The sequence below is a fragment of the Ovis aries genome, chromosome 5, assembly GCF_016772045.2.
Source record: "Ovis aries strain OAR_USU_Benz2616 breed Rambouillet chromosome 5, ARS-UI_Ramb_v3.0, whole genome shotgun sequence".
NCBI classification, from domain to species: Eukaryota; Metazoa; Chordata; class Mammalia; order Artiodactyla; family Bovidae; genus Ovis; species Ovis aries.
In genome coordinates this window covers 48,874,887-48,888,693 of record NC_056058.1, presented here as the reverse complement: position 1 = coordinate 48,888,693, position 13,807 = coordinate 48,874,887, and the positions used below count along the sequence as shown (strand labels likewise).

The following is a 13,807-nucleotide window of genomic DNA, read 5'->3' as shown; positions in this document are numbered from 1 at the left end:
GTTTCCTGCAGTCCTCAGGCGAGGATAAGATTCTCTAAGACCTTACTGGAATTCCTGAGCTCCGTATCCTTCAAGGACATAAGCTGGGTATTAAAATCTCTCTGGATCCTTAATGATAGAGTGAGAAAGGATCCTTAACTTGCTTTTAAAAATCAGATGCTGGCTTCAGTGAAGCAAACTCCCCTGCCTCTTGCAAGCATCGATCTTTGAGAAAGAAACCATTTCCTGTGGGGTAGCTCTGGCCCTGACCGTCTCTGGCTCTCAGGTTGGCTCCCAAGAAGCCCCTACCTCCTTAGGGAGAGGCTTTAAGGGGGGAAAAAAGAAGGTGATGAGGTTGTGTAGCATGCAGCCTGGTTCTGCCTGGCTGCTGGAAAAAAGCCCAGAGACTTAGAGGCTGGACCCTCTCTTAACCACCACCCCTGGTTGGGTGGCCCCAACGCCTAGCCAAGACTCCATGTAGCCTCAACTCTTCACCCAAATGACGGGGCTGGGATCCTCCCCAGCTGACTCGAATCTCCAGCCACTCACCAGGAGGTGGAGGGCCAAGCCCGTGGGCTCAATTAGGGACTGGCCCCTAGGGTCCTGCCGGGGAAGGGAATATACAACCCAGGAGGCAGGTCAGTCACCCTGGCCGTGGCATCTCCCTGGCTCCCACAGCCGATGTCCAAAGGCAGAGCACACCCTGTGTCCCACTCTCCCTTCATAGGACGGTACCAGAATCTGCTACCTTTACCCTGCCCTCTGCTCACGCACTACCCCCACTATCGTGCGGATAAATCCCCAAAGCACAGCGTAGCACGATTCCTCTCGCTTCCCTGCGGGGCCTGAAGCTAGGCACTAAAGCAGTGCAGTCCCAAGCTTCCCCTGCAGAAGCCGCGCTCCCCACTCGGTTCGGGGGTAGAGGGGGCGCGAGAGAGCAAGTGGGAGGACGTCCCATCCTCCGCATCCTCCTCCCGGTCCCGGCGCGCAGGGTGGGAGCGCTGCGCCGCTCCGCGCTGCGCATCTCGGCCCGCTCGCTGCCTGCCCCCCTGCCCTCGCTGGGCCACCTCCCCGGGCCGCCGGTGGAGGGTTACTGGGCGCTAACGTTACGCTGTTTCCGGTTTTCCAGCGGGCTCTGGTTTCCCCTCCCAAGGCGGCGGCGGCGGCGGCGGAGCGGCGGAGCCCCCCAAATGGCCTGGCCAGATGCGGCAGGTTTGCTGCTTAGCGCTGCCGCCGCCGCCGCCAGTGGAGAAGGCTCGGTGCAGCAGCTACAGCGACAGCAGCAGCAGCGAGAGGAGCAGCAGCAGCAGCGGCAGCGGCAGCAGCGGCGAGAGCGGCAGGAGCAGCAGCAGCCACATCAACAGCAGCAGCATCTCTCGTCCCGCTGCGCCCCCAAAGCCGCGGCCGCCGCAACAGCCGCAGCCCCGCAGCCCCGCAGCCCGGAGAGCCGCCGCCCGCTCGCGAGCCGCAGCCGCCGGAGGCATGAGGCGCGACCCGGCCCCCGGCTTCTCTATGCTGCTCTTCGGTGTGTCGCTCGCCTGCTACTCGCCTAGCTTCAAGTCGGTGCAGGACCAGGCGTACAAGGCGCCCGTGGTGGTGGAGGGCAAGGTACAGGGGCTGGCCCCGGCCGGAGGCGGCTCCAGCTCCAACAGCACCCGCGAGCCGCCCGCCTCGGGTCGGGTGGCGCTGGTGAAGGTGCTGGACAAGTGGCCGCTCCGGAGCGGGGGACTGCAGCGCGAGCAGGTGATCAGCGTGGGCTCCTGTGCGCCGCTCGAAAGGAACCAGCGCTACATCTTTTTCCTGGAGCCCACGGAGCAGCCCTTGGTCTTTAAGACAGCCTTTGCCCCTCTCAACACCAACGGCAAAAACCTCAAGAAAGAGGTGGGCAAGATCCTGTGCACTGACTGCGGTGAGTTGCCCCCTCTCTCTGCTGGAGAAAGGGGGGAGGGGCGAGGTGGTGGAAGATGGGGGTGGGGCGGGAGGTATCTGCAGGTGCCCGGGCCTGGCAGAGCCCGGGGCCGCTGGTGAGGGCTGGGGGTGGGGGGTGGCGGGAGAACGGGTGGTGGGGCTGTCCCTGGGCAGGGCGCTTGGCATGGTGGGTGAGGGGGTTGGTGTTGGGGAGAAAGAAGATTAGGCTCGAAGTGTGCCAGGGCTGGGGGGCGGGGGGACGCGCTGGCCTGTGCCAGCAGGGATCTGCGGCTGATGTATGGCATGTGGGGCTGGAAAGCTGCCATCATAGCCCAGTAGCGGCAGGAAAAAAGGAGAGGTCCGCGTGTTGCTGGCCCGAAGCTCAGTGAGTCAGGAGTGACCCTCGGAGGCCTTGCCCGCTCTGCTCCCAAGGGCCTGCCTTGCCCAGGCTGGCAGGGTCTGCAGGAGCAGCTGGGCAGACTCCCAGGCTGTGAAGGCCTCCGCTTACAAGTTCTCCTAGGGAATGATGGCCCCCGCCCCCTCCTTCCTCTCCTGGGCTTCGGGCTCAGCTCATCCACACCGCTGGCGCAGGCAGAGTTGGACTTTTTCTGCTACTGTTTTCTGTCCCCCATGTGGTTCAGGGTTTTGTTTTGTTTTGTTTTGTTTTCCTCCATCGTGATTGCTTGTCTTTGCTGAGCTGGTTGCACAGCCCTCTCTTAACCTCCAGTACTAGTGAGCAGACACCTCTTTTGGCTGTTTCTGGGAGATCTTCCTAGGTCTGTTGCTTGTGATGACGGGTGAAATAGAGTAACTTCTCCTGAATGCTGTGAAGTTCAGCTCTGACATCTTACGGCGCAGGATGTGTTGACTGCATATCTCATCTTCATGATGTTGGGTGCTACACAGGAATGCAGGTGATGAGAAACACAACACTGAAGTCTGTCCATCTGTGCAGCTGGGAATGGAGTCTCCCATGTGAAAAGTCAAAGAAATGTCAGTTTAAGATCTTTTCCTCCTTGTCCCTGAATCCAGTAATTACTTCTCAGGAAGCTATTTCAAACCAAATCGTGGCTGGACTGGAGTGTTTGGTGTTAGCCTGTCTTGTGCTTATTCATATTGGGGTTTCATTTCGTCCCAACTAAGGCTGAATTTGATGTTTGCAGTGTGCGTCTGAGCTGTGCAGTCACTGAACTGTGATAGATACCCTGGTCTGTCATAGAAGTTGGTATATTTACTAGTCTGCCAACTGCTTCTGAGTAGTGTAAATAAGACTCTGAGTAGCAAAGAATGTGTAACAGCTCGGAGGAAGTTTTGCTGCCCTCATCTTTCTAGATCAATGCCTTTGACTTTTGGAAGCTTCCTTTCTACTGCATGTCCCCCGCCCCCTCCCTGCCCCTGTCCTTCAGAAGACAAATTTTAGTTTGTGGTGGGAATATATCTAGATATTATGTTAAACTGTGATCACTTTAATCAGAAGAATCTTGCAGTGTCTTAATAAGGAAGAAAGAAACTTTTGGTGATGACAGCAGTTTATCTCTCTGACATTGTTCTGAGGAATATTGTTGACTGCTCTTTAATGTTGGTTTTTGTGCTCTGAAACATTTTATGATAAGTTGAGACCAGTTAAGAATTTCTAATTTTTTATTCTGCTAAGTGATTTTTTTTTCCCTGAGATTCCTTGGGGGAGCTGTGGAACTGTATTATGCAGCGAGAAATAGATAGTAAAAACATTTATTGAACCTTGTCCAAGGACAGCTTCTGTTTTGCTTTTCAGTGAGTTGCTCCTGAGTGTGCATTGTGTACATCCCCACCTAATCCCCAGTCTGATGCACCAAGCCCCAGTGGTCATCATCCCCTGTCTTGCTCCTCTGTTCCCCCTTCTTCCTTCAGTTATACCTTGTTTATTTTAGTGAGTGTTTAATAGCTAAATAGTTGAATATGGAGATCATGAAAGACCTAGGGGTCAGAAATATAGTCCACTTTTAAGTTGTGATCATCTCGTAAACATAGCATGTGTAACGTAGTTCTCAGAAAGATAAATTTAGGGCTGCAAGCACTGCTAATGAGAAGGCCCTCACATCACAGATTATCAAGGGGCAGGAACATGTATGGGAGTAAACATGTTAGAATACAAAAATTTTTGCTTTGAATTGATGGTAAATAGATACACATCAGGTTGGGGGGAGCTTTATCTAAGGAGATTAGAAATTAAAGGACATTTTCTCGAGAAAACGTGTGGAACTGGTGATAATACGACAGAAGAGCATAAACTGCATTTTCTTATTTTCTACAATGTTTTTAAAGAAAACATGCACTAGTAATGGTATATTAAATAAGGAAGCAAATCTTTTTAACTAACCACAACACCTTCCTTGTGTTCAGCAGGAAATAACTAACAAATTCATTTTCTGTTTTCTATGTCTAAAGAAAGCCCTCTGGGCCAAAGGGTCATTGAGAACATTTTCTCCTTGGAGCAGATCTGCCCATTGCAAAATAGGGAAACTGGCACCTGGAAACTGTCATCATGGCCGTTATATTGAGCAACTGTGGTTGAATTGTTACTTTGTTTAGCCAGTTTCAGCTCTGAACTGTCTGGGTTCTGGGAGGTACGGTTCCTAGGGAGATCTTTCAGAAAGCTGTATTTTGGTGGGCCAGGATTTGGGGACAAGGTGCCCTACGGAGAGATGAAGGTCTTCATAAGTGAGTAATTTTACCACAAGTATGAAATGTTGACTTGAAGCCTGTGAAGTCCTCCTGGAATAGCAGTATTTGCCAGAGGCCTTTTTTATAGATCTAATGTGTATCATTCATCCCAAATTACTACCTCTGGTGGTAAAGAGTGGAGTAAAATCTTTGCATTTCTCAGAAGACTACGTACATGGGTGTGCTTTCTGTGCCTTCTGAGGGAAGGACAGGAAAAAGATTTGAAAAGGACTCTCAGGAGTTAGAGATTCTGTACAATGCTACGAAAACATCCTATTCTGCAAATAGTCCTGCATTTTTAATGATGGTTGCATATATTTTGGCTTAATCACACCCTTTCTTGTTGCTCTCCTATATGTATATGGCTTTTAAATTGTTTCATTATTGAATAGATGCTATATATATATATATATATATTTTTTTTTTTTAAGAAAAATCATTCTTCCTTTGGGACTTTCTGATTTGGCTTTTTCTTCCAATGTATAGTGTATTTTGTTGTTAAAGATAGAACAGGTGTATTCCTGGGGATCTTTATGTTCTTTAGAATAGTTTAAATTAATGTGGCACTCAGATTCACATATTAGAGCAAGGTGGTCCACAAAATTCAGTATAGCAAAAGCAACTGCATATTTTCAAAATGCTGTTTATTTAAAGAATCTTTTCTTCCCCAGCCAGCTGGAAACCCAGCTGTGCTGCAGCTAGAAGATGGGAAAGTGAAAGTAGATTAGAAACTGACCAGTCCTAGTAGTGAGGACAGGCTTGGTTATAGATTTAAGGGCAGAATTATTGTTATAATGTCATTATTTCTTTCAGCGGCTGTGTTTCTCAGCCCCAGGGATCCTTGGGTCAGGAACCATGTCTTATCTTTGAGGTCTTTCTCCTTTCCTGCCCTTCAATGTTTGGTACTGCCCCTGGTTTACAGAGGGATTCTCATAAGTGTCTTTTGAATGGGTGAAGTCAAGTGAAGTTCAAAAAGCAGACCTCCAGATTAATACTAAACCAGTCTTATTTTTCCTATCTGTGACACTAAGTCTGGTGCTGAAAAGCTGAGTTTGATGATAAGCCCTTACCTGTCGCTATGGGAACCTTTTTTTCTGAAGGAGTTGTTATCAACTAGAGTACTTAACCACAATGTGCTTAATCATTATGCTGATTAGTGTTAATGGGATTTATGGAGAATCTACATCTTGTTGGAGAAGACCCCCCCCCTTTTTTTAGAGGGCAGTTTATCACCTCCCCCAACTCCCATGTCTGAACAGAAATAACTATCAGCTTGAATTAACAAAAGATCTGGGAGCTAGAGGGGGTGGTATATTAACTAAGTAGGTGACTAACTTCTTGGTCCCAGTGCTCTTAAGTATTTTTCATTATCTGGGATATTTTAATTTCATTTTCTAATAGCAAGCATGTCATTAACTTTTCCCTTATAAGATTGTATATATATTTTGAATATGTAAAACCTTCATATGGTTCAAAATTTAGAAAGCACACAAGAATATACAGTAAAAAGTTTCCTTCTTACCCCTGTCCTCAGCTACCCAGATCTTAGGCAATTATTACATATCTTGAAATGTGTATTTCCCTAAAAGCAAAATTTTTTTCAAAGTAATCTTGTATTTTTTCTTAACAGATGGAGAATGTTAATTTTTCCATTAAGTCAATGTTATGGTAAATTCTTCCCCAGTAGTATATATATATAACTTTTTTTTAAACCTAATCCAATATCTCAACCAGTATCCTTCCTTACAAATATAACCCTAGGGTAAGGAATAAAAATACCAACTTAATTTTTCAGATACTTTGCCATTAAGAAGTTTTCCATGACAGTGCATTTTGCGAGCGAGTCCTAATTGAAATGCTCAAAGGAAGATGCAAAGGTTTGTCACTGAGCTTCAGGGCAGCAGCTCTACTCACACAGCAGTTGCTGCTGTTTACACTCTTAGTAGGTCATCTCACAATAGCGTCCACGTGGGAAATCACATGATCCCATATATGAGAAGAGAAAACGCCACAGTGCCTGATTGCTTTAATTCTCATTTAGAAGCCAAAGACCCCAGTTGCTGACAAAGAATTTGATTTTGACCATATTCGTGTACAGCTGGTAGGAATCCACAGTGAATGGGCCACTCAAATACAGTTCTGAAGTATGTTTAAGGTAACTGACTTGAATGTAGTGTTAAATTTTCAAAGGATCAAAGAATTGCCATTTGGATAAGTAGGGTTAAAGCAAATAGGCAAACCTAAACACTGGGCATTCTTAACCCTCTAAAGCCTATTGGCTTAGTGGCATATGGCAGTTTTGAACACTGACTTGGAAAAGGAATGATGATCTCAGTGAATTTTCCCCTGTGTAGTCTCTGACACTTGCTCTTGGGACTTTCTTTTCAGGATCTGAGGTGTTGTTAGTATAATTTACACCAAAAGTAAAAGGAATTTCCCTCCAAATTTTGAGTTTAGATTGATGTGTGTGAAATGGGGATTTTTGTCTTACTTGTTTCCTGTGAATTAACCCTTCCCACTTACTTATTGGAATATATACATTGAATTTCAAGAGATGATATAGGGAACTCTTTAGAAAATTGGGACAGTAAATGAATTGAACATTGGGTATTATGACAAGTTTGAAAAAATGACTGTCATGTGAAATTCAAGTAGACTCCTTTAAAAACAACAGTACACACGGATGATCTTGGTGAGCAGCGTTTCAAGCAAGCCTGTAGGAACTGAAGCAAACCTGGAGGATGATTAAAAGGCTTTAGTATGACATGAAAGAGGATGTGCTGTACCCAGATCAAGAGCTGGGAAGCTTTTGCCAGCCTGGGGTCAAAAGACAGAGAGTCACACTGACTGAGAGCTTTTGGTGCTAATCACCTGTGATGTTTTTGGTAATTATGAAATGAGGTTGAGTTAAGGAGCCTTCTTGCTCTGGCTAGTTGCTGCTGGCAGAATGTGGCATGCAAGCTCCATTCTACAGTAACATTCCCTTCCTGCTCTGTACATGCAGTGAGATCCAAACAGCCTCTCCAGGGACCTTCTCTGGGACAGAGCCTGTAGCTCTTGTCTGTGCCTCAGCTCAGAACCTGATTGTGCTACTTGCCTCCTGGGGTGGGGCTGGAGGCGGTTAACATTCCATTTGCCCTTGCAGATGTTGGAGTAGCAGAGACACAGGTATCCTAGAGAGTTTCCTTATTCCACTAGCAACACAGACCCCCAAGAAGTGATGTTCAGGTTCCTTTTTATTCTCTCTTCTGAAACAGAATCTTTAGAGGTTCTCTTTTTTCTTTGTTTCCTGCCTTGTCCTTAGGACTTTGGCTTCCCTACCTCCTTCCCTCACTCGTCTGTTTGTACAGATTGAGGATCTGTCTTTGTCCTTTAGGCTAGGATGTTTTGCTTGGTCTTGATCTTGATGTTGGTCCAAACAGAAGCTAAGCTGAACTAACATTACTTGGGATTGAATGAGAGTAAGGTTACCGCATGGCTAAATACCTGGTCCAGCCCATGGGAAAGTCAAGACATCATTAATTTGTGTGATGCAATTTGGTATCCTAGAGGTTGTATTATTACTAAAAGAACTTCCTTTCATTTCCGTCTTTCAAGGGTTTGCTTCCACAAGTATTGGAATGTGTACTGTGTGTAAAGAACTAGGTACTTTAGGGGAGCTGTATCAGACACAGTCCCTGTCACCAAGGAGCTTGTAATCTAAAAGTACAAAGATGTAACAGTAATTCAATCTAGCATATGATAAATGCCATAAGATATACCAATGTAGTGCTTTTGGAAGGAGGGCAAGAGTCATAAAAGAAAGATCTGGTTAGAGGAGTAAAGTTTCTTTGATAAGTAGTTTGAAATGGGATTTTAAGAGTCAGATAGATGAGGTGGAGGTGGTTTATGGATAGAGATGAACTAATTGATTAAATCAATCACTATAAACAGAATAGCATTCTTAGTAGCAGAGGGGCATGTTTGTAGTATACAAAATAACCAGGAAGAAAGGGACAAATGGGCAAAGGATCTAGAAAGGTAAATTAGGATGATATTTCCACCCACCTTGAGTGCTAGACTGATGAGTTTATTTGTAATTATGGAAGTAGTACTTGAAGGCTTAGGTTAAAAGCAGCTCAGTAATGTGTTGTAGTTTTCAGTAAATGAGTCTTTTACATATTTTTCCTTAGTACTTCATGTTTTCTGATGCTTTTGTAAATGGCATTTTTGTTTAATTTTGTTTTCCACTTATTCATTGCTAGCATATAGAAAACAATTTTTAAAATATTGACTTTGTATCCTGTGACCTTAATAAATTCACTTATTCACTTGAATAACCCTTTTTGGGAGGGGTAGATTTACTAAGGATTTTTTTCTGTGTACATGACTATATTGTCAGTGAATAAAAGCAACAGTTTTGCTTTTTCCTTTTAATCTGTTTGTCTTTATTTCTTTTTCTTGCCTTATTCCACTGGCTGGAACTGCCAAGTGTAATGTTGAATAAGTGTAATGAAAATGGACATCCTTGTCCTATTCTTTGGGGAAAAACATTTATAGACTTTCACTATTAAATATGATGTTAGCTGAAGGTTTTTCATAAATGCCCTTCTTTTAAAAAGAAAAAGTCTGCTAACTATAGTATAATGAATGAGAATTCATGCTCTACAGCCAAGTGAACCTGAGTTCAGAAACCATCTTCTACATTTTGTGACTAGGTGATGCTGGGCATATTACATTCTGTATCTTAGTTTTCTATAAATGGTGATAGTGATTGCTCGTAATAGGATTGCTATGAGTATTAAATGAGATAATGTATGTAAAATAATTAATACAGCACTTGCTCAATAAGTGTTATTAACAAAATCTTCTTAACTTAGACCAACGTGAGCAACTAGTAAGTGAAAATACTAAGTTCTGGAGGACTGGAGGCAGACAAGGGGAGAATTTTTTTATTATATCTGTGGTCTCATTGTAGGGAAGCCCATGAGACTCCAGGATATGAATGCTGGTCCTATGGAGGTCCCAAGTAGACTACAAATTTTAATGGGTCCATGGGTCTATGTAGTCATTTTTTTTGAGAAGCCCATGGATAGAAACTGCTTTTCTCTGTTTCACCAATGGGAGGACTAAGACTCAGACTCCAAATGACCCTTTCAAAATTTCATCATGCTTGTGGGGTCAACCAAGGGTTCCCATTCAGGAGTCCTGCCAGGCTGCTCTTTTACTTCGACAGGTCTTATCTTACATTGTATTGTTGTTAGGAGGAGTTGCTGAAAGTCCCTGGAAAATGGCTGAAAGCGTCCTTTTTTCTTTCAAAGAAAGCAGGTCCCTGATTCACCCTGCTTTGATTTGGGGGTTTCCAGAGTTGGGGATGGGTTCACACTGAGTCATCCATACTCTTTCTTTCCTTGTTTCTACACTGGGCTGGGCTGGGTCTGGTGGCTGTCTTGGGTCAGAGAGGGTACAGGTGGTGGCATGTAACAGGTGGCATTTGGGGAGCTTGTGGGGTTTAATTTTAATTAATTAATTGATGTGTGGCACCCATTGGAACCCATTGGAAGTATGAAGCTTTGCTCCTTAAATGTTTTAGAACAGAGTCTGCTTTGGGTTCTTCATCTAAATATCTGCTGGGTATTACTACCCCTCAGATCCTAGGCTGGCCACACATTCTTGACCTCAAGAAGTATTGTTTTTTCTTATTCTTGGACTTTTCGTGTTAATGGCCTGTATCACTTGTATGACACATCGTTTAATGCCAGGGACTGCTAATTATCTTGCTAGGGTCAGTATCTTAGCTCCTTCTCCTGATTATAAGATCTTTGGGGCCTGAAACTTAAGCTTGGGTTTTGTAAATATTTGATTACTGGCTATTGCTAAGTAAGGGAGCAGTTAGACCTTTGCTTTAGATCACAAGGTAAGATCACTTTGTCCTAGATAGATTTTTGAGATTCCTCAAATGTCAGCTCAGGCTGAGGGACTAGACTAACTATGGAAAACGTCTTCAGACATTTGGATAAAAGGCAGAATTTTGCTGCTGTGTTATGTTTCAGGGTTTTCTTTTGTTTTTTTTTTCCCTTGATAGTCCATAGTTTCTTCTTTTTCTTGTGAGTAATTCTGTGTTCTTGAGTTTTAGAATTATCTCTATGGTTTTCCTCATACATGTCAATATTTTTGCTTGTGTTTCATTCCTGTCTTTTAGTTAGTTTACATTCTGCAAAATTCTTCGGTTTTACTTGCCATGTGAACTTTTTGGTTATTCCCTCTCCTGGTCTCTCACTGGAACAGCCAATTGGATTCTGTTACTCTGGCTGGTTCATGCTTCAGGCTGAATACCTTAAAGAAGTAAGAGGCACCTTACTGTAGTAAACTGAGATCGCAAATTGGGAGTGGTTGTACCTTTTTGCCTTTAGGCAGCTTGGGCGCTTCCGGAGGCCAGGACAGGTTCTTGGATCATTCTTTTTTTCTGAAAGTGTATGGAGTAGAAGCCCAGTGTTTCTTCACATCTGTCTTTTAGCATGTTCATTCTTTCGCCATTTCCTTAAAACGAGGCATTTTCTGCGACATCTGCTTGGCTAAATTACTAGGTGGGAATGGGAGGGTCCTCTCTAGAGCAAGTTCTTCTCCAGCTCAGGGCTCCTAAGGGCTCTCAGTCATCACTTTGTCACAGGCTGTGGCCCTCAGCTTCCTCTAGTCAGAGTCCTTTTCACTAGTGCCTGTGGCCGTACACATAATCTCAGTATAGCTCCTCACCATATTGCTTAAGCCACTAATGAATTTCACAAGCACTACCCAGTTGATGGCTCTTCTCTGGAGAAATTTTTTATGGCTTTAGGGGAGAGAGTTTATTTAGCAGTCAGGACAGAACAGGTGGATTAAGCAGATGATCTGCTGTGTCTGAATTCCTATTTTTGAGTGAGAAATAAAGTAACAGCAGGGCCACGTCCAGTGCAGCTTTCCCAACAATGTCATTGGTTGATTGTATTTCAGAGAAAAATAATAATTTGAAAGAGAATAATGTTTTTAAAAGGAAGAATGGAGTCTCACACCATGACATGACTCATTTATTACAGAGTGAAACCAAGGATCCCAAATGAAGAGTTTCTTTCAAAGGACACTGGGGCTTCCAAAGGCAGTCTGACTGCTCACTCATAAAGGGTTTCCTTTTCAGTCTGTTAGATGGGTTTCACTTCTGAGACCCTCTTACCTGGCAGTCTATCCCCCGACCATATCCCATCTTACTCCAGCCTTTCTACGTAGGCCTGTTGTCATACTTGCTATGTCATATATGTAACAGCCATCCCTCAGCCAAGAAGCAGAGAAGTTTCCAGAAATTTCTAGTACAAAGTTCCCAGTCTTTCCTTGGACTTTATGTCTGATGGACCTAGTGGGAAAATAGGAACAAGGCAAGAGATAGGTACCTATGCAAGTGGAACTATACCTAACAACTTGGGCTAAATTTCTCTTAGGTCCAATTCTTTTAGACAAAATATGGGGCTTTTCCAAGAAAAACTTCTCCCATATTTTTAGGTCTCATTTTCAAAAGAAAATGCTCTCTCCAAAAAGACTAGTAGTGTTCACTGGCCTCTTAGTAACATTTAGATTAAATTGTCTTGGCCAAGTACTGACAATAAACCCTTTCAGATGGCACCTCTGGGGCTTGGCCCAAGTGATTCTGGTCAATACTGGGAAAATCCTAGGATATGGAGCCTCATAAAATACTTTGGACAGAGCAAGATTTAACCACCTCTGAGAGACACTCCTTGCTGCTGGGAAAGAATGTAACTTGTAGGATGAAGAGCAGCACATGGGTGGCCCTCAGATTGGGAGTTTGCTGTCTTTGTTCCTTAGTAGGTTTCCACTGTTGGTGGTTTGCACTCAGCTAATTGAGAGGGCATATGGTAGCTGGAGCTGAGTCTGTTTCCCTTGGGAATACTGTTTTCACCTTGGCCAGTTACCCCAGCTTCTACCTTGGCCCACACAGAAGATGAACTTTGTGCTTCTTTTGTGTGGTGTCATAGCCTCAGGGACTCTGGTGAAGGGTCTGCACCAGGCCCAGAACTTATTGTACAGAAGTAAGAATTAATGCATTTGGTTTTACATTACTTCTGTGAAGGGATCACTTGAAACTTGGTGCTGTATCTGGAAGAAAACATCAAGCTGATAAAGGTTCCCAGTGGGTTTGGATTTCCCTGTTGATGGATCCACCTGCCAATGTAGGAGATGGGGTGAAATACCTGGGTTGGGAAGATCCCCTGGAGTTGGAAGTGGCAGCCCACTCTAGTTTCTTCCCTGGAAAATTCCATGGATAGAGGAGCCTGGCAGGGTACAGTCCATGGGGTCGCAAAGAGTCAGACACAACTTAGTGACTTAGCACACATGCACACGTGTCCAGTGGGTTTGATGGTCTTCACTAGGCCAAGGTCATGAACCATGTTTTTAAAAGAAAGTGTAAGAGTTTACTTTTCCCATCTCTTAAGTTAAATACCAGCCTCATAATTCCAAAGTGGGGGTGAGCATTGCCACTGAAAGAGAAAGAGTGGAAAGAGCTAAAGTGCGCCTCTGTCTACATGCGTGCATGCCCATTTGTGTCTGAATGTTCAACCATAAAGACTGAAGCTGGTTTGTGGATCCTGCTGTGGTTCCTCCAGTATTTTGGAGATATAATGTTTGCTTCTTTTCTCTCCCACTTCCTTCTCAGATCCTTCCATCACTGACTCTTTTTCTTTTCAGCACTTTGTAAAGGTTATGTTTCCCAACAGATCGTCCTTGGTTCTCTTCTCAATTTATATAATCCATTTTGAAGTTTCAGCTCCGTATAGTGTAGTGGTTAAGGCCGAATGTTCTGAAGCCAACTGTGAAGATTGAATCTTGTCTCTATGACTTATTAGCTATATATATGTGTGTGCTTAGTCACTCAGTCGTGTCTGACTCTTTGTGACCCCATGGACTGTCGCCTATGGAGCCCTGCCAGGCTCCTCTGTCCATGAGGATTCTCTACGCAAGAATACTGCAGTGGGTTGCCATGCCCTCCTCCAGGGGATCTTCCTAACCCAGGGATCGAACCCAGGCCTCCTGCATTGCAGGTGGGTTCTTTACCATCTGACCTGCAAGGGAAGCCCTATATAACCTTAGGCCAAGTTGACTGACCATTTTGTGTCTCAGGTTCCTCAACTGTAAAGTGGGGCTAATTTTAATACCTATCTCATAGTATTGTGATAAGGATTCAGTGAGTTAC

At 44.5% G+C, this 13,807-nt stretch overlaps 1 protein-coding gene across 3 annotated transcripts in view; it reads left to right on the top strand.

Moving 5' to 3' along the window:
* The first annotated feature begins 1,053 nt into the window (after positions 1 to 1,053).
* Positions 1,054 to 13,807, top strand: part of NRG2 (neuregulin 2) — a 197,435-nt gene continuing 184,681 nt past the window's right edge. For all 3 annotated transcript variants that reach the window (XM_027970307.3, XM_015096070.4, XM_027970306.3), the window contains exon 1: positions 1,054 to 1,888. In XM_027970307.3, coding sequence (XP_027826108.1) covers positions 1,183 to 1,888 — 706 coding nt within the window. In that variant the 5' untranslated portion in view covers positions 1,054 to 1,182. The remainder of the gene's footprint in view (positions 1,889 to 13,807) is intronic.